Source organism: Myotis myotis, unplaced genomic scaffold, assembly GCF_014108235.1.
Source record: "Myotis myotis isolate mMyoMyo1 unplaced genomic scaffold, mMyoMyo1.p scaffold_m19_p_24, whole genome shotgun sequence".
In the NCBI taxonomy this organism is placed as follows: domain Eukaryota; kingdom Metazoa; phylum Chordata; class Mammalia; order Chiroptera; family Vespertilionidae; genus Myotis; species Myotis myotis.
This window is the reverse complement of record NW_023416329.1, coordinates 443,902-471,829: the sequence shown is the minus strand read 5'-3', so window position 1 is coordinate 471,829 and position 27,928 is coordinate 443,902. Positions and strand designations below refer to the sequence as shown.

Below are 27,928 nucleotides of genomic sequence, written 5' to 3'. Positions count from 1 at the left end.
GGGACACTCCCCCCCCGCCCCCACACACACACCCAGTGCACGAATTTCGTGCACCGGGCCCCTAGTTATTAATAACGAATTACAATATTCGCTAATGATTGATTACTATAATCGTGTTGCATTCATTTCCCTTACACGCCTATGCACAGGTGCACCATTTCTCTCCACTAATACTAGCAGTGAATATTTTAGCAGCTGATTGCCATGTCATTAATCTTGGACTGACTTGTTTGGTGTGTGCAACAGGAAATATTTCGCTTTTGGAGAACAAGAAAAATAGGTTTATTTGTGTTATCTTTATTAATTTGTGCAGTTATGCAGTGTCTGCTAAGTTCATGTTCAAGAAAAAATATTAATTTTATTAAAATGTTCTATTATTTTATGTTAACAATTACTCGTTTATTTCAGCCCTTTGTGTTCAGCATGTTTCTATCGAAATAAACCTACATTTCTATGAAAATTGAAGCTTTTGTTTTTTTGTGGCCACATAAACTTGAGCCTTGTTTATTTGGCCGTATTAGCTTTTGAGTTTGACATACTTGTTAAACACATTCAAAACAGTTAAAAAAATTTCCCCCCTTTTATGCAGCATTCCAATTTACAGAATCTGTGAAAATACAACAAACTATTGTTGAACTACTCAATGAAGGCTGGCGTCTGGTGTGTGTGTGTGTAGAAGGAAGTGTGTTAAGTGACAGAGTTTGAAAACAAACAAACAAAAATCAACCAAATAAACAGTATTTAATAAATCTTTGTGGGGAAAAGGGATATCTAAGAAAAAGTAACACCATGAAAGAACAAGAAAAGTTTTATAATTATGCACTTTATTTTTATTTACTATACCAACATTTTCAGGAGACTTTACATTTAGTTTTATAATTCATTTTACAAGAAAATTCTAATATACAGTATTTACTTTGAACTGGTTTTTAAAAAATCAATGGGAAAAACAATACTGCGATATTAAAGACTGGTGTGTTTTTGTTTTTAGTTAGTAATGACTTAGAGACTTTAAATTCTTTAGGTCAGTGTTTTTGTTATAGCAATGCTTTACCAAGGAGAAAATGGATAGCTTTTCCTTAACAGCTAAAATATCTGATGTATCTTTAATTAATAACATAGTTGTAGATTGTCACCCACCATCATAATCATTTATTCAAATGTATTCTTTCAAATTCCTGCCGCAAAAACACTGAAGGGAGGTGTGGAAAGAAATTAGGTAATTTAATTCAAACATCAATATTAAGAAAAATAGCAAGGCCATCATCCCCAAGGAAAATATCAGGTATTTGTATTATAGCTTATAATTAACTTTAATGTGTGCATACACATGCAAACATAACCACCCAACTAATCCATGAACACGGAAACCACTGTAAGTCTGAGTGAACAGAAATGTGCTGCAGGCTTGCTGATCTTCAGCGCAAGCCCATTTGGTGATTCCAAATCCCATCCTCTGTGCCCTCGAGACCAGGAAATGGTGGCGACAACTGCTCAGACAGGAGGTACCTCCGTGTTTAACACCATCTGTGCTACAGGAAGACTTAGAAGTGCCAGCCACAGGAGGGTCATGTTCTCTTTGATGCGTTGAGTAAAATACTTAAGGGGTCAATGAAACACTCAAAGAAGTTAGTGCTTTAGTGGGAAAAGTGGCACGTGGAGGGTGTAATTCTGTGAACCGATGATTTCAACAAAAAAGCCACACCCAATAGGAGGCATTTGGATATTTCAGGCACAGCTCCAAGCAATTAAGCTCATTTAAAGTGCAAATCTGATATTTTCTTTCATATTTAGGTTTTTACTTGTTAAAATATTTAGGTTCCCTAATATCTATACAAATACAAAACAGTAGTCGATATGCCTGAAGATATTGCACAAATTAAAATGGAGACTACAAGAGAAAAACGTTAGAGGGCCTCAGTCTTTAGAAACGTTCTAAATGACTTTTACATCTAAATGATGTGGTCCTTTAATGCCCCAGTCATACGCCAGGCTTTCTTTAAAGAATTTTGTGTGCATCCCATTAACAGCCCAATGTATGCACTTGTACATACTCTAGTAATTTTTCTCTTTCACAATGTGAAACTTAACCAATCCCCAGAAAACTTCTTCCTCAGGACTTGGAATTCCAGCACTGCAACCATCTTCACTGAAATCACAAGAACTAAGATAAAAGTGACCTGAACTCCTACTCAATGAAGGCTGAGTACGCTGTGCGTGTAGAAGGAAGTGCATTAAGTGACATACAGAGTTGATATACAGAAACATTAAACGGAGATTAAGCCAAATCAAGCAAGCTATAGCCTCACTTCATTTCCGACTTAACATTTACTAAGGAGTAGCCTAACACAATATTCTTGCATTTTAAAGAAAACTGCAGGCAAATACTTTGTCGGTTTTGTGAAAGCATCCTCAATGTTTTTCTCTTAAATGTATGATGCCTCATAATTATATTGATGAGCCTTCTGCCAAAATCAAGGCTAAACAGAGGTACAGGGAGTTTGAAATGATGGGTTCATTCATATTTCTGCATATTAATCAGGAAGAAAAAAGAGCAGGAAAATATCAGAATAAAAGAACTGCAGAAGCCATTATTTTTATGTAATAGACATTTCCCTCAGACTAGAGGGTTAAAAATAATGTAAAAAATTAAAACTTTTTGCTTAAAGATCAAGACCTACTAATGACTGCTACACAGGAGTGTGTATGTGCTCCATGCTGCCGGTCGGCTCCAACGCCTGGGGCCGATGCCTGAGTGAGTGATGAGCACCCTGCCCGTCTGCAGCACCTGCTCAGCTCTGCAGACTCAGGCCTCACCTCTGTGTGGTCTCTTCTCCGCTGCCTTCCAGTGTCCCGGCATCATTGTCTTTTCCAAAGAACCCGCCCCCTCATGATATGTCTATCAACTTCTACATCAGCCAAAGGCCTCCTTACTCATCAGGATGAATTATGTAGGGAAATACAGCGTGTCCCCCAAAGTGTACACACATTTTGAATTATTATAAAGTCAGTGTTTATTTAACATACAGTTCACTTTCAAAATTTAAAGGAATCTACAGAAATACTTTTTTTTGCCAATGCCTATTTTCAAACTGATGACTGTTTTGGTCCAGGAACTGCTGATAACGTGAAGCAAACATCAAGAATAATTTTGTTTGATATTTGTGCACCCTCAATGTTGACTGTTGTTGGTTTTGTACTGTAAACTGTATCTTCTATACATCCTCATTAAAAAGTCTAGTGGCATTTTAGGATAAATTTTCTTTGTTAAAAGCTTAGTCTGACTTCACCCATCACTATATTTCAAATCAGTTAACCCTGAAAGGAGTGAAAACTCCATGAGTCACCAGCTGTTAAAGTGTGTGTACGTTTTTGGGGACCCCTCTTTAGTGTAATAACACCCCACTTATAATACATGAGGTCAGCTTCTTCCTCCTCCCAAATGAAAGAGCACCTGTGCCCACTGCCAGCCACAGCATCACTGCTCGTCTCTAGCACAAACAAGAGCTTTGCTGCGGTGGCTGATACCAACACCTTCTGGACAATGTGAAGTTTCTGAACTTTTGTGTTTCTCCTGCAGAAGTGCCGCTGAATGAGAGGATGGTGTTGCCTGCTACCAAATCCAAGAATGGTTTGTACCCAGTGAAGGGCAAATTCACTGGAATGGTACGGGAAGACTACCTCAAAATGGTAGTAATCCATCAACTCTTGAAATTTACACTAAAGCACCTGCTGTTATTTCTTTAAAAAGGGGCAGAGAGTTTCACCAATGTACATTTTTAAAAAGAATCTCTAGAAATGTGAGTGGCTAATTTTTTGGCCAGAACCCCTTTTGATACATTTTGGTCAGCTGATCACAACAAAAATCTACATTGTGAAAGCCCATCTCTCTGTAAGACAGTAACTCTAACCAAAGCCACAACAGGCAAACCGCCTCAGGACATGATCTGGGAGAGCAGGGCACACTGACGGAGCTTCTGAAGAGCGCCCACAGCATGATTCGGTTAGCGCTCCTGGTCCCTGGCGCTCCACAGCTATCTTCCTAGGACATTTGTTAAGCACATTGCCACTGACATATCTTTTAATACCTTTAATAAAACACAATTTCCACTCTCTAATTCTATTTCTCTTCCCAAACCTACTTTTTAAGAAACTGACATTCAAATACACACCAACATAAAGGGGACCTGACAACTCAGCAAAAGCGCTGTGTATTCTAGCTTTCTCAAGATGGTCTACTTACATTTATAATTATTGCCAAAATATTTTAGCTTTTTTTTTTTTTTTTTGCTACAGAAAATAGTCTAATTCCCTATGCATGGGATATTTATATCCCATCCAAGTTTTGTGCAAACATTTCAAGTCCATTATTCCGGTCTTCAGATATTAGAAGAAAGTCAATAAATATACATATTACAATAAAGACTTAATTTAAAATATATGCTGTGATTTTAAAACAGCTATCTTGAATCCATAAGCCTATAGGGTCCAAAACTGAATTACCAGCAAAACTCTAGCACCAACACGTTACAAATGAATACACCTTTAGGGTATAGGTTTCAAGATGTGTCTTAAACTTTCCAAAATTTATCCAGTACCAAAAGCAAACACAATGGTGTGCATGTATAAACAAAATGTTAAAGTGATATGTAATTGGTTTATACATCCTATGAAACATTTTATCCTGGGTACTTGGTAAGTTAATATTGAGAGCAGCTTACTGATCCTAGCAAGGAAAGATAGAACTCACAGCTTCCCACGGAAGGCAGGGTCTCCTTTGTCCACCATAGAGCTTTCGTATAGACCTTTTCAATCTACGAATCACTGGCCAGAACCCTGCTTACAGACTACCTACCGCCTCCCACTACCACCAAATCTCTACTTAAAAGAAGAACCATGGTCACAAGAGGGCAAGTGAAAAAGAGTGAGGCTCTGACCACAATCAGTCCAGACCGTTAGAGGACGAGGGGCACGAAGGCGCATGTCTTGCCTGCTACGTGGCGGACTGGGCCTTTTCTGGTGTGCGAGCAGTGGCCACAGAGTGAGAGCCTCTGTGGGCCTCTGAGATGGGAAAGCAAGCGCTCATGTTCACCTGAGACAGACACACGTCACTGCTATGTGCTTCGACCAGGATATAAATGGAAGAGCCCAAGCGAGTAGGAGCTTCCACATTTTAATGTTTTAAGATTCGCACGCTTTTACTGGAACCTCCACCATGGCAGCAAACTGCATGTAAAGCTGCTACAGATTTTTTTTAAAAAGACAAATTGGCAGGTGATGACTATGTACTTAGTGTATCTTTGGTTTAGGAAGACGAGAATACCGATTAGACGACAAACCATCCCCAGAATTCAAATTGCCATTTGGGTTCTGCATGATCTCTTTTCTCTTTGTTAATGGCCTTGGGATGCTTGTCTTGGCCTGGAAGTTTTGAGGCTCTGGTCGGGGGTTGATTATTTGTTTTTGTTTGAAAGAGCCAGAAGGAGGGCGGAGCTTAGATGCTCGTGGATTTAGATTACTTGCAAGATTTGTTTGACTAGATGTTAGCTGAATTTTTGCTGAATTACATGGTGCCATTACTGGTGAATTCTTACAGGTGGGAGTCCTACTTGGAGATGACTCAGAAACTGAAGGAGGTACCAAAGAATTCAAGATGGATGGCTTCAAAAGCTGCAAGGATTTGGGCTGAGACGTGTCGTCTTCTGGTAAAGACTGGTTTCTTCCAACCCTCTTAGCCTGGTCTCCTGAACTCGATTGGGTAAGTGTTTGAGAAGAAGTGGGTACCACCTGCATGTCATTCATTGGATTATTTGCCAAATGATAAGGCTCTGGAGCATCCATGGTCATGTCCCAGCCTGCTGCCGAAGGCGCACTCTTACCCACCTCCTCAGTGAGCTGTGGGCTTGAGGAGAAAGGCCGGCCTTCCAGGCTACCGCTGCCTTCTTGCTGCGAGTCATGTGCAAAGCTGTCATCCCGGCATGCGGCCCCTGGACGGGCGGCCTGGCCCGCGAGCTCACTGTGGTCCTCGCTATGCTGCCATTTTGTTAGTTTTCCCTGGGCGTGGTCTGTGGGTCTGGCAAGGCTGCTGGAAGGCTGTAGTACTTGAGGCTATTAAAATTAAAAACAACATTAGCAACAACTCATTTTAGAAATGCCTCCTAGAATTAACATAAGTTCCAATTCAGCTGTGTTGGTACTTACTACGTTTTAATGTAAGAAGTATGTGAGATTCTTTTAAATTAAAAAATAAATTGCAACATTCAACTAAATTCATGAGACACACTAACGAATGATAATGCAAACAAAAATGATACAGGCAGTAAACACTAAACAAGATTCAAAATCAAACAGGAGGAAAGAAAAATCTTAAAAGTACTGATTTATTGTTGAAAAAAGATTCCTGCCTCAATTGATTCATTACATATTTACAACTTTATATATAAGAGTTTGACAGAGGACTTGCATGGCACTTTGTTTTAATCTCCATAAAGCATCCAGATAGTAATTGTGATCTTCAGAATATTACCAATTTTTTTAAGATTTTTTTGAAAAGGAAAGCGGTACACCACTTTATCACACTTGATGAGCGGAAGAATTCCTTTAAAAGTGTCAAGGTGCACTACTCTATGGAGAATTAAAATTACCAGCAAATAAGGTTTAGAATTAAGATTGTATTTTCAGTAGATATGAAATTGTATTTAAACAAAAAAATAGGTCAATGCACTTAGCTAATGCTAACCCACCTTTAATGTTCTTGCTGAGATGTTTCAGAATAACATATGTTCACCCCTATTTGTCTGTCTCACTGCCATCTGAGGGATCAGCTGCAATTCTGCTATGGCCGGCATGCAGAAAGCAGGTTTGCCTTCCCCACGAGCGAACACCCACTCAACAAAATTAAAAATGATCAGCCTTTGGAATGATGGCTGAGATTAAGCAAATTTGAAATTGCCTGTACCTTGAACTAAAGCTCAGACGCCTACAATGGCAAAGTTCTCAAGAGGCCCATGTGCCTTGCACACACTTTTCCTGGAGCTCACTGTGGTTAAGATTCTATACAATCAGAGGAAATGTGCTACTTCCATTACTTCTGTGCATTCGCAAAGAAATATGAATCTTAAAGTTTTCTTTCAATGGCCCAAAGAGTAGTTTACATGGGGCAGAGCCTATTGTTCCTGTCCTGATACAGGGCGGTTGCTACAAATGTATAAACACACACACAGCCTCTTTCTATTAAACAATGTGGGCTCAAAGTATCAAAAAGTCTGGCATGGGGCTTTGAAACATGAAATTAAAGGACCATTTTTTACTAATAAAGTAACTTTTTAAAACTATGCTAATCCCTAAACAAACCTACACAGTATTTCTAACTTCTCCACAGAAGGGGCGAACCTGTTGATGGCATGCTGCATCACCTGTCCTGCTGCTTTCCCACCTCCTGCACCAGCACTGAGTGAAGGCGTAGGGTCAGCCACGGGGGATTAGGTGATGGCGGGTTACCAGGGGCTGGGAACAAGCTCACTGACTCAGGGTGGGTAGAGGCCATGATGGCAAAGGGCTGATTTGCTATTAAAAAAATAATAAAATCAAGACAATGACTATTCAAAATTAATCTATATGAATATATTATATTAAACTCTCTTACTTGAGAATGTTTAAAATAAATAAGCTATCTCAGTTTTTACTTTCAGTGAAATATCCTAGACTTTAAAGTCAGCGGGTATTTTCACAATTAATCACCACAGAGATGAATAAACTGTCCTTCAAGAATGAAGGTTCTAAAAAAAAGGAAGAATGAAGGTACTAAAATCACCATGTAACTAATTCAAAAGACTCTCCTTGGGGTTTCCTTGAGAAAATGACCATGCCAATGTGGTCACAGACTCTAGAAAAATGCGTACAAGTGGAGAGCAGGACCATGTCAGGCAAACGAAAATATACCAAAGAGGAAAAAAGCAACTGAATGACTTTGTCTTCCTTCCCCTTTCACCCTAAAAACTATAGTTTCAAGTTAAACATCTTAAAGCAACTAAGACCTTTGAAAATATCAGTAACAATTTAAAAAATGATGCCTTCATCGTAATATGTCTACTGCCAGTAAGAAAAAAAGATATAAATATGTGCTAAAAGCATAAAAAGGTATGATTTTCCTAATTAAGGTGAAGTAATACATTGATTAAGAAATCAACTCTCCAGAAAAGGGGCAGTGTGAACTGTAGATAGATTATCCATGTGCACTGTTCTGATTACTCGTGTTATCCAACTGACTAGTACTTATCAGAGAACTAAATGGAAATACAGCAGCGGGAATGATGTCTGCTTATATTAAATGCAATGAAGCTCCACATCAAATATGAAAGAACTTGAAAAATAGTTTTTTAAAAATAAAATTTTAAGTCTTTTAACTGAGAGGATTTAAGATTGAACAATTACCTTTAAAAAGTCTGAACTATCACTTGGTTACATTAAATAAATCAGTGGTTTCTGAATAATGAATAATGAGATTTTCTGTTTTTACTAAAAGTGGTAGGATATAATTTCCTTATCCTAAAACAAATGTATTGCTTTATTGTTTAATTGAAAACTAGTTTGGAAAATAATTCTACTCTTGTAAAGAAAAACATTTCTTACATTTTGCTAGTTTCCAGATGGGGGAGAGATGGTGCTGGGGGATGAGAGAAAAAGGTGAAGGGATTAAGAACTACAAATTTGTAGCTATATGACAGTTATCTAATCTAATAAGGAGGGAATATGCTAATTGGCCCTCACTCTGTTACAAAGATGGTGGCTCCCACAGCCAATAAGGAGGGAATATGCTGACTGCCCCGCCCTCAAAGATGGCAGGGTCCACAGCCAATAAGGAGGGAATATGCTAATTGCTGCCACGCCCTCAAAGATGGTGGGGTCCACAGCCAATAAGGAGGAAATATGCTAATTGACTGCCACGCCCTCAAAGATGGTGGGGTCCACAGCCAATAAGGAGGGAATATGCTAATTGACTGCCCCGCCCTCAAAGATGGCGGCGCCCACAGCCAATAAGGAGGGAATATGCTAATTGACTGCCCCACCCTCAAAGATGGCGGCGCCCACAGCCAATTAGGAGGGAATATGCTAATTGACTGCCACGCCCTCAAATATGGCGGCACCCACAGCCAACAAGGAGGGAATATGCTAATTGACTGCCACGCCCTCAAAGATGTTGGCGCCCAGTCCCCTCAGACCCCCAGCTGCCCAGGGCCGCCCGAGGCTCAGGTAACCAGGGCCGGCCGAGGCTTGCGCTGCTGGCAGTGGTAACAGCAGAGGTGTGATGGGGGTGCCGCCTTCCCCTGATCTCTGGGTCGCCTCCCGCCCCTGAGGGCTCCCGGACTGTGAGAGGGGACAGGCCAGGCTGAGGGACCCCCCTCCAGTGCATGAGTTTTCATGCACCGGGCCTCTAGTGAGGATCTGAAGTGCAGCATAGGGAATACAGTCAATAATATTTTAGTAACTGTGTATGGTGTCAGGTGGGTACTAGATTGATCAGGGTGATCACTCTGTAAGTTATATAAATGTCTAATCATTGAGTTGTGCACCTGAAACTAACATAATACTGTATGTCAATGGTAATTTAAAAATAAAAAATTTAATTAAAAAAGTCTCTAGAACAAGATCAAGGTATGACTATACCAAGGACTGAGGAAACGACCTGCGCCTGATGTGTGGGAGGTTGTGGAGAGCTGGTTCCCACTCAGGACTGGGCTGCTGAACACGCTGCCCCTTAGCATCCAGCAAGCAAAGGAGAGATGTGTCCTGATAGATTGCTGCTTGCAATACCACCTCCCCAAATTCTAAACCCTCAAATCTATCAATATAAAGGCAAAATGTTAACAATTCACCTTGCCCATTCTCACTACTGTTTCTATGCTCTCAGACAACTTTAGAATACATTTAAATATAAAAAGAAATATCCATATTTTCATGAATAATAAGACCAACAGGAAGGAATATTAAAGACCATTCATCCATTTTTAAATGTCAATGATGTGTCGTGCACTGTTAGGTATAGGAAAAGATGATGGAGCTGAGCACAGTGCTACTCCTGTGGTTGAGAGGCCTCAGGAGGGAGATGGCTAAACAAATGATGAGACCATGTCTCCCGCACAACACGGGACAAAAACAAAACACGTGCCTGAGGAGAGAGTCACAGAGGGCATCCAAGAATCGCAAACATCTGAGTGTTAAGATGAGTAGGAGTTTGCCAAGTAGACACAGAGGGAAGAGGGCCCAGTGTGTGGAGGACCAGTGCAGGGCACAGAGGCAAATGAAGAACATGGGGTGTTCTAGTAACTTCAAACCATCAGACTGAATTTGAAGAGCACCGTCTGGTGGAAAGTGTAGGCGAGGGTCAGCTCATAAAGGAACTCAGGTGAGGCTAAGCAGGTCTGACCTGTGCAGCAGGTGATGAGAGATGATGAACTGTGAGCAGCAGAATCATTAAGATCCGATGTGCATTTTACAATGTCACTGGTGGAATCCATGAGGAATGTAGGGGAGGCGATGAGACTGTAAGCAGTGCAGCCAGGTAGGTAGCAGGGTTGTTGCCAGCAGCCGGGGTGAATGGTTAGGGTCTAACATTAGGACAGCGACAGAAACACTGGAAAGGATTGGAAGAGGTTTTGAAGGTGGAACAGGTAAGAGGCTGCTCAGGAGGAATTTAAGCTGAGTCGCAGGTTTCTGGCTTTGGAGATGCAAGACGAGTGCTGCTGCCCTGCACAAGAACAAAAGCCTCAGGGGGAAGCTGCCCACCATTTCAGCCTCAGCCCACAGGATTCCAGGCAAAAGGAACCCCACTACAGGGGGCCATCAGGAAACGCCCAGAGTCACAAACAAGTAGAACTTCATTATTCGGTCCTTGGTGACTGAAGCTTTAAAATGTGGATCCACCCTAGACTTACAGAGCCAAGTGCTTCTAACTGGACCCAGTAATGTTCAGTCTTACTTTACTTAAACATGCACTTCAGCACACTATTCTGAGAATTCTCAGAAGCAATGCTTACAAGTGTCAAGGTCAAGAGTGCTAGCAACAAGTACTACTGGGTGATTAATTGTGCAAGGGATTGCTAGGCATCTTCAGTGACCATCTTTAAATGTTTATTTTGGTATGTTTACAGAGATAACTAGAGACTAGGAGCTTCTACAGGCATGCTCCAGCTTTATTCATTTTTTGTTGTTGTAGTTAGTATCCCTAGTATTTGGCACATAATCCTATATAGTAAAACCCTAATATGCAAATCAACCGAAGGATGGAATGACTGGTTGCTATGATGCGCACTGACCACCAGGTGGTGGCGGCAGCATTAAGGATCCCTTGGGGGATCTCCAACTGCCAGCTTAGGCCTGCTGCAGACATCCCGTCCCGCGAGAGGTCCCGAACTGTGAGAGGGTGCAGGCCGGGCTGAGGGATCCCCCGCTCCCAGTGCATGAATGCCATGCACTGGGCCTCTAGTAGGAAATATACACTGTATATAGCAGTGGGCAAAAGTAGGTTCACAGTTGTGAGTACATGAAATGCAGTTAATAATCATAACCTGCATGCCTTTTTGTCTATAAAACTGTAAACCTACTTTTGCCCACCCCAGTGTGTGTGCATATATAGATGTATGCACATATATATTTTCTAGAAAAATTAATAACTTATTAGTGAGTGTTATATACAAGAATTACTTCTTTGATAATAAATTATCAAAATGATACTTCCCTATTAGGTCAATGATGCAGCACTAATAATCAAATAAAAACAAGCTTAAAAAAAACAACACTGATGAAAAAAATAATTATAAAAATGTTTACCTTAAGTAAGTTTAGGATTAGCTTAGTGGTTCATGATTAGAAGGACGGCAGTAAAGATTATCTTTGAACTTGAACACAGCACTTCTCATAATGGCCCACCAGCCAAGCCACAAATATGTTTTACTTGGAGACTACATATTTGTGGATAAAATGAGTTGTGAAAATTGTCTTAACCAAGCATTCAGCTATTTCTATTTCTAATAATTAAATATATTTCATAATATTCATGTAAAATACTTATCATAAGACCTCCTAGCACATCAAATATGCTCAATAAATGTCATTTACGATTTAGGTGTGAAAATGATTAATTTAAGCCATGGTCTTTTTGTAACTGCGTCTTGGAAAAAAAAAAAAAGGCAAGTTCTATAGCAGTATAGTAATAAATTAGTTGCTACTGAGTAAGAGGTTTCAATAATGCCAGTCACACCTAAATGTTTTAAGTCCACAGCAGTTATATGTGATATGACATGGAGTCAAGGCTCCTCTCTGTAGACGCACCAGAGTTAGCACATGCAAGACACTTTCCCATTTAGAAAAAGTCTACATATGGCTCAGAGCCAGCACAACACACAGGGAATCACTGAGTTAGCTCTCACAGTCAGACGGATCTGGATTTGAATCCTGAGTCTATCACTTACTATGTGTGAGATGCTGAGTGAATTATCTTACTCCTCTGAGATGGAATTTCATGATTTATAAAATTAGGATGATAACAATATCTACACCACATCAAGTAATTGTAAGCAGTAATGGTGACATTCACAAACACCTGGGGAATAATATGCTGTGGGCTGAGAACAGGGCTTCCTTCTTTCCGAGGGTAGACAGCCAGACTCTCATTTTGTATCTGGTCTCTCATTATCACTAGACCCTAGGTAAGTGGTTCTCAACCTTCCTAATGCCGCGACCCTTTAATACAGTTCCTCATGTTGTGGTGACCCCCAACCATAACATTATTTTCATTGCTATTTCATAACTGTAATTTTGCTGCTGATATGAATCGTAATGTAAATATCTGATATGCAGGATGTATTTTCATTGTTACAAATTGAACATAATTAAAGCATAGTGATTAATCACAAAAACAATATGTAATTATATATGTGTTTTCCGATGGTCTAAGGCGATCCCTGTGAAAGGGTTGTTCGACCCCCAAAGGGGTCGCGACCGACAGGTTGAGAACCGCTGCCCTAGGTGAAAAAATAAGTAAACTGAAGTTAAATAAACTTAAGTAACATGTCCAAATTCACACACTTTATCAAATGGCAAAACCAGTAATTTGTACCACAGAGAATTTAAAATGCAGTGCTAAAACTTTATTATTTGTGCTACTTGGGTAATTCCAATGAGTTCACAGACTTTTAGAATATGCAACATAGCCAGATGATTATTTAAAAAACTCAGTGGGCATATTCAATACCAACATTCAGGTGTTGAATAATGCCCTATTTCTTCCTTAGCTGATCTATACTACACAGGATAATTCTCAAACTCAAGCCACACTGCGGAGCAGTATTTCTGGGGAAAAGTGGTTTCAAGTGAGCCACTTGAAAAAATACACTGAACACAAGGAAAGGTAAATTAGCACTCATCACTAAGAAGAACTTCACCTTCACCGTTTCATACTAGTTCCAAGATTGTTAGCATTACCATAAGAAACAATACTCATACTAGTTTCCGTAAACATTCTAAAGTCACCAATAATAATAAAATGGCAGCTAGACACATCAAGTCCCGATAAGAGTAAAAAGATGTCTAAGTCTGCAAGGCAGAAAGCAGGAAATGTTCTCAAGTGTCATAATGTTATAACAGAAAACAGGAATTGCTTAACATTATTTTCTTGGTACATACACGTTTATTATTAATATTAAATACATTTTAAAGGTTTAAAGAAAGATGGCAATGGTGCCATCTGTAACATGCCTATAATTTCATGCAGGCTCTGACGTGCATCATGCAAACTGGGGGGAAAACAAACACACAAGAATGACAATGAGGACGGTGGTAGGAGAATCTGAAATTGTACTGTACCACGCTTTGTCAGAGAAGTAATGGACTAACTTCTCAACTCCTTGCCAAAGGCGTAATGGGAGAGCAGAGACAAGAAAGAGACAGGACAATGGTGTCAGAGAGCACATACACCCCGAGGAACTGCCAGGGCTGGGTAGCAGCCAACAGTACCTGCCCTGCCTTTGTTTTTTTCTAGGCATCCTTAACGTGTTTGTATGAAATGAAAACATTTTAATAGATTTATACTTTCTTGCTCAAGTGTTATATTTTCTTGCAAGTTAACACAAATAAATATTCATATCCACAGAACAGTGTCTATAAAAGTTCTCATATTTAAAAGGAATCACTTGGAGAATATTTCCAAATAAATTTTCAAAAGAATTCTGACACAATTTAATATTCATACTTCAAAGATCTAAAAAGGTTTAGCTACATGTAATCCCTTACAAAGAAAATAGAAATTATTTTTAATAATTTCAGTCTTCCACATTATAAACGGAACACAACTCAATATTTGTTGGTTTACTTATATGACTGTTGCTACATTAGACTGAGAAAAGCATAATCTGACCTTCGTGTAGGTCTTAAATATAATGTCCTAAACGGTAAGTGAGGCGCCACACATCACTGCAGAGACGGAGACACGACCGAGTCCCTGGTCTAACTATAGCCCCACCTTGTTTACAGGTTCAGGTACCTGTGATCAGCCATGGTCCGAACACATTAAATGGAAAATTCCAGGAATAAACAATTCATACGTTTTTAGCTGTGTGCTGTTCCGAGTGGTCTGATGAAATCTCACTCTGGAGACCCACGGGATGTAAACCACCCTAGGTCCACACACATCCACGCTGTGTGTGCCACCTGCCATAGTAACTGAGGAGCCCTGCTGTTTCAGACCCATGTGCACAGCACCACAGAGCTCATGCTCGAGTCACCCTCACTTTACTTAATAATACCCCAAAGCACAAGATAGTGATGCTGGCAATTCAAATCCGCCAAAGAGAACCATAGAGTGCATCCTCTTTAAGTTGAAAAGGTGTGTGTGTATAGGAAGGAAAATAGTGTATACATAAGGGCTCGGCACTATCTACGGTTTCCGGCGTCCACTGGAGGTTTCTAAATGTCTCCCCTGAAGATGAGGGAGGCCACTGCAGAGTAAATGAATTCCACTCTAGAGTCCACACAGCCCACTCACAGCCTCCGGGCTTCTTGGAGACCAGGAATGCTCTTGTCTCCTTATAGCTCAGAATGGTCCTCGACTATCAGAGAGCTTAGAAGAGATACCTGATTTATAAACATAAATTATAAACAAACAAATTCTAAAATAAATTCATTGGCTCTTCCAAGTTGATCAGTTAACTGCTTCAGTGTACAGATGATATGTAGAACTGTGCACCTGAAACTGTATAATTTTGTTAACCAGTATTATTCCAATAAATTCAATAAAAAGTTAAAAATTAACCCCCCCCCCAAAAAAAAAAAAACTATCAGTGACTTAAGTAAGCATTTACTACACAGGCACAATCAGTATAAGATGCTTAATTTTCATATCTCTGAGACACAGGACCATCCGTATCTAGTTTTGGAATGCAAAGTAGTTCAGAAAATAGCACAGTTCCCTGGTCTGACCAATATGCACGGCCATTTAGCCAGAGCGGGATGCGCAGGCACCAGCACAGCATGCACAGCGCGCCCCACGGTCTGCAGGGCAGCTGTTACCAGGCGCGCACAGAGAACGGCAGCCGCTGTGTTTCTCATAATTGCAAGGTGTCGCGACAGAAACGAACTCATGCCTAAGCTTAGAGGACAGCCTCCTGGAACATGAATTTTATGCACATTTCTAGTCAATTAACCAATACTAAACAGCACTTGAATTAGCTACAAAAATGAACAAAGAACGATATTCTACAGTAACTGCACTTCAAAGAAGTAGCTTACTGTAAAATGCAATTGTTCTGTTTTTACTGAGATACCCTAGATTCCATTTCACTGGAAAATATTTTATTTTTATGAAAAGTCACTCCTAAAGCTAACTTCTCACGAAAGCATGAAAATGGATGCACTTCTCAGATGTGAAGCTAGTCACGTGGTGAAGCCACTCTGACTGAGCCATGGTAACGCCCACCTTAAACAACACACCCGTGTCTCTAGAAAGGCGAGCCTTTACTGAACGTCCTCTAGAAACCTACTGAAGTACAGAGATGCTGACACTGATTTACATGCAAGAATGGCCTGCATTGCAATAGTATCTCTATTAATAGGGAAAAATGGAGACAATACCAATGCCCAACAACAGGAAACTAGTAAATAAATTAGAGTATATCCACATGATAATATGTCATGAAGCCATTAAAATGTTTTCAAGAAATATTAACTATGTAAGAAATGTTCACATAATGACACTATGTGAGAAAAAACAAAACAAAAATTGAGAAGAAAGTATGAGTGTAGATGTCCTGAGAGAAAGTACTACTTGGAGAATATTTTATCTGAATGGTAACTGTCTGCACATGTGTGGAGTGTTGCCCGCACAGTTCCACTCAGGGAATATACACTGGGCTGTAATGAAGTGCTGCTTTTCAAAAAGGGAGTGAGCCCTGCCTGCAGGTTATAAGGGAAGGAGGAGGATATTAGACAATATAATCACCATTGTTCATGGTGTTCTGGTGAATACAGTTAGTTATTATTATAATATAAATTTAGAAATCAGGCAGCATTACAAAAATCTGCTGGGCTATTAAGACATAAACATGATGTATGTGATTTTTGGTGTTTCAAAACATTTTTTTTCTTCCCATCTCAGTTATTGCACATATAAGCTACAAGTAGATAAGATTTCTCAATTCATTCAAGCAAGGTGTTAAACAGAAAACTTCAGAAGTCATATTAGGCATGTTAAAAAGTTGGTGTTATTTCAAAATAAATTTTTTGAATAAGTTATGTATTCCTAAAAGCATATACTCTAGCAAGAAATGCTATTTGAGATTACCACTAAAGCTTTTTACTTGCCAAAAGGAATGATTTTTGTTAACTACCATTGTGCGGTAGGTTAGCTGTTGTTTCTGATTTCAGACAGCTGGAAATTAGAGCGGCTGGGCCAATGCCAGCCAAGTCGATCTGGACAAAAGCTGAGGTACTTAAGGAGACAGGAGGACCCCACAGGGAGATGCTTTCTGCTGGCCCAGAGGAAGCTCTCATTGGAGACTGGAGGTCAAACATCCTCACTTTGAGACTAGTGACACACTGGAGAAAAGAAATATAAGTCAAAATGTCTCGAGAAAGAAAAAAAAATACTCGAAGACTAGGACTTCCCTTTTATACCAATTTTTCCAGAATTATTCTTAAATTCGGCCAAGGGCATCCCTGGCCAGCGCAACTTCCTGGAGTGACTAGAGCTACACACTCCCTGTCAACATGAGTTGTTCACTTTGCATATGGCAACCAGGCTATCTTTTTATGCTGGAAGGTCTACTATTTGTTTGCTTATTTATTTTTGAAGTCTCATCCTAGGGCGTGCTTATCGAGAAGGGGTGGGAGGGAGCGAGAGAGAGAAAGAGAAATACATTGATGTGAGAGAGAAACATCAATCATTTGCCCTCCAGACTGGGGATTGAACTGCAACCCAGGTAACCCAGGTATGCGCCCTGACCAGGAGTCAAACTGGCAACCTTTCGGTGCACAGGACAACACTCCACCAACTGAGCCACTCTGGCAAGGGAAAGTCTACTGTTCCTCTACATTAAAAAGAGCCAAAACAGATTGCCTGATGACTAATAATCAACCCTACCTGGCTTCTACATTTAGAATTAAAGGCAGTTCACTTAAGTTGATGTTCAAGAGAGCATCAGAAAGAATGTATTAATGAAACATTATAATGTAGGCAAACTCACTCAACTATCTATCATCCCTTATAGAACTATCCAAAAAAAAAAAAAAAAAAAATCAGCACTAGGAATCCCATATTAACTAAATGTGGAGACAAATATTATTTCACTGAATGTTTAGTGTAGGAAAAGGAAATATTTGAAAAAACACTGGATTTGCTTCCATAATTCCATACCCGTTTCTTTCTCTATATTTTATCATTAAAAAATAAAAATGATTTTATTGTTTAATTGCTTCAGCTGTTCTCAGGGTAAACTCAAAACTGTGTACTAGGCTAGAGCCTATTTTTCCTCGAAAGGATCATTTCTAGCTCAGCTCTCGGAAAGTTAAGAACAAGTCTAGTGGTCACTTTCCACGAGCGTCCAGGGCCAGTTCTCGCAGCTGCGCAGGCCGGGAAAGATTCCCGTGCACAGGTACCGTCTCCTAGGTGGCTCACACAGCCACACTCGGACAACGTACACTTTCTTTTACTAACTTGGAGCTACAAAGGAGGTTTGTTCTAGAAAAGCTAGAAAGACAGGTTTTGATAGCGGTGTTGCACGACAGTGCTCCTTCATAGCTGGAAATGAAAATGACAACTCTACCCCCGATAGGAAAGGAGGGAGAAGCATTTGCAAATGGAGGGACAAGAAAATTGTAAAGCTATACAAATAAGAAACTAGTGACATGGATGTTTCCGAAAAACGTATTTTTTTAAAAAATCTAAAATATTTTCAATACAGAATAATTAAAGCTCAAAGTTCACTCCCATATTGCAGCTACTGAGGGAAGGAGAACGGGGAGAAGCATGGTGGGAGAAGGGAACAAGGCTAAACGCAGCCTTCAGTAAATTCAGTCACGTGTTAACCTGAGGTCACCCTGTCACCCATGCTGTTTACTGGCTACAAGCCCAAAATACAGTCTCACTTGTAACTGCACTTGAAATTCAGAGAAGTTCGCTAGCAAGTTAGAATAATTCCTTATGAGCAAAAAATCTTTAAATAGAGGAGAAAAGAAAGCAACTTACTTGAAGATACGAGAGGCAAAAAAGGAGGGTTTACAAAGATGGTAAGAGATGTAAAAGGAAGAGGAGGAAGAAAAATTCCTCTTTTTGCTGCATCCACTAAACAAATTCACTTGCTACTAAATACTTGATATAAAAGCCTATACAAACTCTATTCTATTTATCTTTAAAACAAACAGCCAAAAAAATAAACTTCAACACTGTCTCAAATTCATGTTGATTCCTAATAATTTTGATTAATTAAAAAATAAATTTTTATTTTAATAAATCACATTTTTAATTGCTTAAAATTGCTCCCTTTTGGCCTCTCAATACATCACATAGAGAAGGATAATTTATGAAAAAATTGATATGAATCACAAATTAGGGTAAATCTGTGGCGAAGGCATGAAAGTGACTGACAATATTTATATCTCTTTTTCATTAACATTAGCTTTTTTGGGTGACTTTTCAAAAAAGATAAAATATAACCAACTTACCAGACGTACTTAAGTACATAATGTGAAATAACACACAATGTCTTGGAAAGCAGATTTAATGTAAACAAATCTTTTTAAGTCACATTAGAAATGTTAGTAAACCATGCACATTCAAAAGCCATTTCCTTTGTACTGTAAGCAGCTGATAAATTAAAAGGACATATTAATTGTTAAAAACCACCCTTGAAAACTGATTTACAAGATTTTTCTTTTAGAAGACAGTGAAAAGTAATCAAAGCCTTTTGATTAGGAAATGTTTAAAGAAATGTGCAATGGTCTGGTATGCCTGTTCCCTAAACAGTATGCATCTGTTCATTATACCACTGCTAATAGCATAATTTCCCCCCAGAAAACTCAGAGTCATTGAATTCCACATGGAATCATCAGACATGTGCTTGGAAGTGAACACACTGTTGTGATAGTGTACATCTTAAACATAACTAGGTCAAAACAATTTTGATTTACATATATCCAGGCCATGAAAAAGCACAATGCACTAGAGACAGGTGAAGGTTGGCAGGATTAGGGCCACTGGCAATAGGTGTTAACAGCTTTAGAATAAAAAGGAGTCCATAGCTTTCTGCAGGCTCTAAGTAGAAGTCTATTTACATGCAGTGGAAGGACAAGGACCGTAATCTAGAGGAGAGCCCAGGAAGTGCTGGTTTAGCACATGCCTGCAGGTCACTGAGCAGGAGGGGCGGTGCTGGGAAGGGACAGAGCATGCAGAAGGGAAATACCAGGAGGAAGACGAGCGGGGAGGAGTGAGAGACACAGACTCACTCTGTCTGCGGTGCGGTGGCACAGTCCGTGGGGTCCCCTGGAAGGAGCCCTGCCAAGGAGAGAAGGAGGGAGCAGAATACCCACCCTGTGTAGAGAGAGACGGGGTAGGGAGGTATAATAAAAAAGGGAACTGAAAAATAGAGAAACCAGTCATACTTAAAAAAAACACACAATAGTGTTTATGAGAAGACAGATTTCATTTTTTAATATAGGCAGCTCAAATTACTAAAAAACACACAATTCCAAACTGATTTGTTTTTCATATATTTTAAGAAAAAAAATATTTTCTTCTAATATTTGTATTTAATACACAAAAAATAAAATATTCTTTCTGACACACATTACATTTATCTTCATATATCTATTTTTAAAGTAGCATATCCCAGTTTTGCAAGCAATGAAAGCATTTAAAGGGGAGATAAACTGTAGGTGTTAAACAAAGAGACAAAACATCAATTATCAATCAGGCAATAAAAAAATTACCTCACAAAAATTTGTACTTCTTTTTAAGCCATAGGTTTTCAGAGGATTAGCAGATAAAGACCATTAGCTAAAGACAGCAAAACCAACGCAGCATTAAGAAGATTGAGGATGCCGTGAGAGTCACTACATCAAGAACTTGACATGCAGGCCAGTTACACACGCATGCTGTTTAATCTGAGTGACCCGTGGTTTCTTAGTTTTACTTATTTTAATAGAGATTGTCAAAAGTAGAATACATCTGAATGTCATTTAGTTAAATTTCTTAACTGAGTCTTCAAAAAAGACTTTGTTCAATGTCACACAAATAGAGCTGATAGGGGCAGAAACATAATGTTGGGGAACCAGCTAGAATTGTAAGGAATAGTAATCATGCTCTGTTAACTGTGACTGTTTTGTTCTGATTCTAGCCTGGCTGGCAGCCCCAATCCGGACCTGGGAGTTCACCTGGAAGTGCAGCCCGGCCCCCATTTGGAGCTGCCAAGCCTCATGGGAAGATGAACAACTCTGCTGCAGGAACCAGACCGCCAGCCTGGGAAGAGCTGCTCTCCCAGAATGCGGGCATGATTGGAGTAAGTGCTCATATATGACTGAACTCTGTCTCTACTTAATTGGCTTGAGAGTGACAGGCAGCATGGACCCATCGATTGGCTATAGACCCAGATGGGTCTCATGACTTCCTCTTCCTAGCCTCCTCCCTGACTGAAGCATAGCAATAAATAAAACTATTGAAACATTATCACCAAGGAAAATGAGCCTATAAATCATACCCAGTTCAATTTGCAAAAGAAAGTATGCATAATGTTTCAGACCAATTAATCTGTCATAGAAATAACGTTATTAGAAGATTACTAACGTAGTTTACTGGTGTTTACACATTTCAAGAACATTGATCCAAATAACAATTTGTTTGCCCCTCTATATCAGTAACATTCCTGGCTCAGTTCAGTATAATCAGATACTTTCAATTTCAGAGCGATCCTACACTGCTCGCTATAACATAAGTGATCCACTATTTTTAAAAAGAGACCCATTTTCTATGTTGATGAAGGAAAAAAAAACAGGTATAAGTTACTAAATAGAATTGATGACCTTTAAAATATCCTAGTAAATAAACATCCATTTTTTAAAATTATTACTTTCTTCATAAATTAACCATAGATGTTTCTGAAAATAGCTTAGAAAATATTTAATAGGGTGATGACCCCAGGCACACTCTGTGGAGACCAATTCCAGCATGACAGCAGGGCTGAATCTGGGAATGGCTGAAGGCATTTCCCCAAACCTGAAAAGGGATTATTGCTTGGCTGCTAGATAGCTAAAAGGCATCTTAATCTACATGTTATTGCCTCCTACTGACCAAACACCTGAACAGCCCTAGGCTAATTCCCCCATTCTGACAATGGACTCTGTATAAGTGTATATCTCTGCCTCCCCTCAGGACAATTTGTGTTAATAAGAAGCATGGGGTCCTGGGATGAAGAGACCTTAGACCTTAGACCTTACCAGGGGTGGGCAAACTTTTTGACTCGAGGGCCACAATGGGTTCTTAAACTGGACCGGAGGGCCGGAACAAAAGCATGGATGGAGTGTTTGTGTGAACTAATATAAATTCAAAGTAAACATCATTACATAAAAGGGTACGGTCTTTTTTTTTTTACTTTTATTCATTTCAAACAGGCCGGATCCGGCCAGCAGGACGTAGTTTGCCCACGGCTGCCTTAGACCTAAAACCTTAGATCAGGGGTCCTCAAACTTTTTAAACAGGGGGCCAGTTCACTGTCCCTCAGAAAGTTGGAGGGCCGGACTATAGTTTAAAAAAAAAATCTAAACAAATTCCTATGCACACTGCACATATCTTATTTTGAAGTAAAAAAACAAAACAGGAACAAATACAATATTTGTATTTGCATGTGGCCTGCGGGCCGTAGTTTGAGGACCCCTGCCTTAGATCCTAGATCCAGTTTCCTTTAAACTAGGCTCCTCTGACCCCCAAATGCCTTTCAAAATTATGCTTCATCTCCGGACTCTTTATTAATCTACGCACAGCCTTCTCCAGATTCCTGAACCCTTCTTGATGCTGGGACAAGAACCCCGGCAACTCTCCATAGATATTACCTGATAAAACTCTATTCTGCTGTTTCATAAATGTTTTGGTTCAAAGGCTTTAGACAAAACTAGTCCTCAACCTTCCCGATGAGTTTCATCAGGGCCAACTTCTACCCACAACACTGGGTGGAGGCACTGGCAGGCAGGGGTTTTGTACATAAGCTAACCCAGCAGTCAAAGTCCTCACAGAAACAGGTTCTCTCTGGAGCCTGCAGAAACAGAGCTCGCTGGGCCCAGGCACGGGGCTGTCCTGGGTCTTCCCTAAACCCTCCAATCTCGAGAAAGCCAGCGCTCCTCTGAGAGCCTCGGTTCTTCATTGGTAAGATCAGGCTTGGGATGTGCTGTAGAGTGAATATTTGTGCCTCCTAAAATTTCACATGTTGAAACCTATTCCCCCAGTGTGATGGTTTGAAGGTGAGGCCTTTGGGAAATGATCAGGTGATAGGGGCGGAGCCCACCGACATGGGATCCACACTCTTATAATAGAAGAAACCCCAAGAGCTCCCTGTCGAAGAACCAGGACGTGGGCCTCACTAAACACTGAGCTGCTGGTGCTCTGACCGTAGGCGCCCAGCCTTCAGAACTGCCGGAAAGAACTTCTCTCATTTATCAGCCGCCAGTCCATGGCATTCTGTGACAGCTGCCTGAACAGACTAAGGCAGAATGGCTCCTTCTAAAAAACTTCTTTAGTTCTTATAATTCAGTTACTCAAATATCTGTCCCTATTTTCACTTGTCCAGAATCATTGCTATCCTTTCACTTTATAACTCTCTTTATAGGACATTTAAAACAACCCACTTTAGACTTAGTTGTTCCTCCTAACACAATATCTATGCTAAACGTTCCCCTCCTCTGCCCAACAGCCCCTGCCCCCAGCAGACTCTAAATAACTGTGTAAATTTAAATGAAATTAAAATAAGTTACTATATTTATCTAGAGATGAAGCTGTAAAATCCATCAGGCCTGGACACATACTGCAAGCAGTAAAGAATCTTTAAAAAAAAAAACAAAAAACATGACAATCCATCTTCACTCCTCCAAGACCAACAAGTCAGGATCTCTGAGAGAGGCCAGAGCAGAAAAAGGAGAGACAGACAACTTGGTGAACTAAGCAGCTCTGCCTGCTACTGCCAATGGGCACCTATTCATTAAGCTGACTGAACAGTTGCCATCTGAGTTTATGCCTGAAAAGCAAAGAATGTTATTCATTTTATTTCTACCACTTAAAATGACTTCTTCCACTTCCCTACACTTCAAACCCATTTTCAAAAACCTTTCCCTGTCCTACTTACAGTAACCATGACTCTAGTTTATACACACCTATGTTTCTTGGCAGATGCTTGTCTCAGGGCATTTTTCTCCATCTGTTCATTATGTTGATATAAATATTTTTATTATTCTTCTAGTACACATAACTACCCTTAGAATAATGGCTTTGTTACTTTTCTTGGTGTGAACTATAGCTTCTTGATAAGTGACTCACAGAGTAGAAACAACATACGGTGATTAAAATTTCATAGAAGAGGGACTGCCGTACCAGCACGGGATGAAACAGATACACTTTTTCTCCTGCCAAGTATAGTGGACAACCCTGGATGTTATATATAGAACAAACATACAACTCTGAAGGGTGATGCTAAGAAGACAGACCAGTCAGGGACCTTTAAATCTGAGGAAAAACATGGTAGATAATTCCTGGGTTTTCTTTTGGCCTAGTGTATCCTGGATTAGGTGACGGAGAAGCCAGCACCCAGAAATGCCAATGGGCACAGACAAAAGCAAAAGCAAAAAGGTCTCCAGTAAAACCTGCACCCTTCCAAGGTGCTGCTAGGAAAGAGGTAGCCTAATAATTCACACATTTGCACACACCATGGACTTAGCCCGGCCCCGTTCATCTGGCTTTAACACTGTCTTTCATGGATCTTAAGGAATGTATAGAAAATGTTTAAAATACTTATATGGGGGAGAGGAAGGGACTTAAAGGAAAGTAAGGTTTCCATTTTTAGTAGACTACATAAATATAAATACATTATTTTTTTAAAAAATATATTTTATTGATTTTTTACAGAGAGGAAGGGAGAGAGATAGAGAGTTAGAAACATCGATGAGAGAGAAACATCCATCAGCTGCCTCCTGCACATCTCCTACTGGGGATATGCCCGCAACCCAGGTACATGCCCTTGACCGGAATCGAACCTGGGACCTTTCAGTCCGCAGGCCGACGCTCTATCCACTGAGCCAAACCGGTTTCGGCTATAAATACATTATTAAAATAAAATAAAACAGAACAAATGGAGACCAGCCTTAAAAATTATCTGAGCAGCCAAAACCGGTTTGGCTCAGTAGATAGAGCGTCGGCCTGCGGACTGAACGGTCCCAGGTTCGATTCCGGTCAAGGGCATGTACCTGGGTTGCAGGCACATTCCCAGTGGGAGATGTGCAGGAGGCAGCTGATCGATGTTTCTAACTCTCTATCTCTCTCCCTTCCTCTCTGTAAAAAAATCAATAAAATATATATTTTTTAAAAAAATTATCTGAGCAGACAAAACCAGTTTAGTGTTATAAACAAAGTTTAATTTTGATTATTTTGCAAGATTAGCTAGACCTGGGTCATTTCTTGCCTATACCTCTGGAAATCATAACTAAAATTTGAACTATCTCTCAAGGTTGATATGAGGTAACCACTGAAAATTCTAATATAACTAATCACTGTGGAGAATAAACAGCCACTGTTTTCTCACTATATAAGCTGCTTTATAACAATACTAGAGGCCCGGTGCACCTTCTTGCAGTCCGGGACCCCTCGCTCCTTACTGCCCACCTGCTCGCTGCTCCTTACCACTCAGTTCACTGATCCTTACCACTCAGCTCGCTGCTCCTTAGCGCTCAGCTTGCTGCTTCTAACCGCTCAACTCACTGCTCCTTAGCGCTGCTGTGGAGGCAGGAGAGGCTCCCGCCACTGCTGCTGTGCTCGCCAGCCATGAGCCTGGCTTCTGGCTGTGCGGTGCTCCCCCTGTGGGAATGCACTGACCACCAGAGGCAGCTCCTGCTGAGTGTCTGCCCCCTTGTGGTCAGTGCATGTCATAGCAACTGGATGTTCTGCCGTTCGGTCGATTTGCATATTAGCCTTTTATTATATAGGATACCTCTGAACTTCATTCCATGTTTTGGTTTGAATGCTCCCAGGTTGCAAATTGTCTTTTTGATGTTAGCATTATCAACTTTTACTAATACTATTTTGGGGATTCATTGGTGTTATTACTGTTCTTTATGAACCTTTGACACTATACCTAGACCAACTATAACATTTCCATAAAAAAGATACACTTGAAACACTAAGTATAAATCAAAATGCAATTTTAAAAGAGATATAAGTAACATACAGAAAGGCAAAAAAAAGAGAAAAAATACAAAGAAGAAAGGAAACAAAAATAAATAAAATGGTAGGCCAAAGCCCTAACATCAATAACTACATTAAATATAAAGGATGTATAGACATCAATTAACACATTGTTTGCGGGTAGTGTTTATCGCGCGCTAACAGGTGGCGCGGGCCATTTTTGCTAATTTTTTGCACAAATGGCAACGTTCAGTAAAATTATGATAACTTTAGTTTACGTATTTATATGTTACCTGCATTCTACCGCTAGTCTATAAAAAAATGTATTAATATGTGTCCCGCGCTCTACTACACTGGTAGAACGTATAAATACGTAAAACGTGTAAACACGTTTCCTGCATACAATGTATTAAAAGGCAGATTGGGCCTGGCTGGTGTGGCTCAGTGGTTGAGTGTCAACCTATGAACCAGGAGGTTCAATTCCTAGCAGGGGCATGTACCCAGGGTGTGAGTTTGATCCCCAGTGGGAAGCATGCAGGAGGCAGCCAATCAATGATTCTCTCTCATCATTGATGTTTCTATCTCTCTCTCCCTCTCCCTTTCTCTCTGAAAATCAATAAAAATATATATTTTTTAAAAGGCAGATTAGCAGAGTGAATGAAAAAAATCATGATCTAATTACATGCATGGTCAATGAAATTCACCTTATATATAACAATTTAGGTATTTTAAAATCAAACATAAAAAAGATATACCATGCAATAAAAATCAAAAGAAAGCAAAAGTGGCTATATTAATATCAAATAAAGGATTCAGAGCAATTTAGCAGATACAAAGAGGAACCTTATAAAATGATAAAAGGACCAATATACCAAGCAGACATAGCAATCCTAAATGTGTATGCACCAAACTAAAGAACTATACATGAAACAAAACTGATAGAATTAGAAGAAATTCCATAAAAATATAGTTAGTGAGTCTAGCAACCCTTCTCTCAGTAATTGATAAAACTAAACAATAAAATCAGCAATGATGTAAAACTCAAGCACACCATCAACAATCTGAATCTAACCAACATTTATAGAATACTCCAGTCTACGGCCACACCACCCTGAACGCGCCCGATCTCGTCTGTAGAATACTCCATCCAACAATAGCAAACGATCATATTCTTTCCAAGAGTTCACAGAACATTGACCAAAAAACAGATCATAGTCTAGGCCACAAAACAAATAACAACAAACATAAAAGAATTGGGATTATACTGAATTGAAATTATCCTAATCAAATTAGAAATCAGTAACAGAAAAACTTCCCCAAAACTTGGATACTAAACAACATAAAAAAGATAAGTATCACATGATCTCACTCCTATGTGGAATCTAATGAACCAAATAAACTGATGATCAAAGAGAGACCCAGAGACAGAGGAGCATGAACAGACTGTTGAACCTCAGAGGGAAGGCAGGGGAGGGAGGGTGGGAAGAGATCAACTAATGAACTTGTATGCATATATGCATAACCCATGGACACAGACAGTGAGGTGGTGAGGGCCTGGGGGGAGGGGGGGGACCAGAGTGGCTGGAAGAGGTTAATGGGGGAAACAGGGGGACCTATGTAATACTTTCAACAATAAAGATTTAACAATAAAATAAAATACTTAACATTTCATTTTATCTTCAAGATAAAATTTTAAAACTATAGGGATGTTCTATGGGTTATCACAATGGAATGCTGACATCTCTACCACAGAGCATATACCCAGATAGCTGGGTTTTAGGAAAGTCAGTTGTCATCATGACCTCTCACTGGACCAAGCCTGAGTCCTCCTTCCCGGGCTCAGATCCTTCCTCCTGTTTCCTGCACCCTTCTCACCTCTTGCTGCCACTCAAAGGCAGGCAACTAAGACGTTACCTACAAGTCAGAAAGCCTGCTTCTGGCCTCAGACTGCTGTGTCCAAGTTGCACAATTTACTTCTTGGTCCCAGTTTCTTCCATGCAGGAAGAG

At 39.9% G+C, this 27,928-nt stretch overlaps 1 protein-coding gene and 1 non-coding gene across 8 annotated transcripts in view; both read right to left on the bottom strand.

The window, feature by feature from the left end:
* Window positions 1–807: 807 nt before the first annotated feature.
* CCSER2 (coiled-coil serine rich protein 2) overlaps window positions 808–27,928 on the bottom strand; it is a 235,106-nt gene continuing 207,985 nt past the window's right edge. For 5 of the 7 annotated variants that reach the window (XM_036355913.1, XM_036355912.1, XM_036355914.1 and 2 more), the window contains one exon: window positions 808–6,108. In XM_036355913.1, coding sequence (XP_036211806.1) covers window positions 5,290–6,108 — 819 coding nt within the window. In that variant the 3' untranslated portion in view covers window positions 808–5,289. Of the gene's footprint in view, window positions 6,109–13,863; window positions 13,904–19,992; window positions 20,078–27,928 lie in introns of all 7 variants that reach the window. The other 2 variants (XM_036355915.1, XM_036355916.1) reach the window with 2 other exon arrangements.
* LOC118679391 lies at window positions 19,556–19,636 on the bottom strand. The gene has a single exon (XR_004975229.1). It is a non-coding gene; the product is annotated as a small nucleolar RNA SNORD121A (small nucleolar RNA).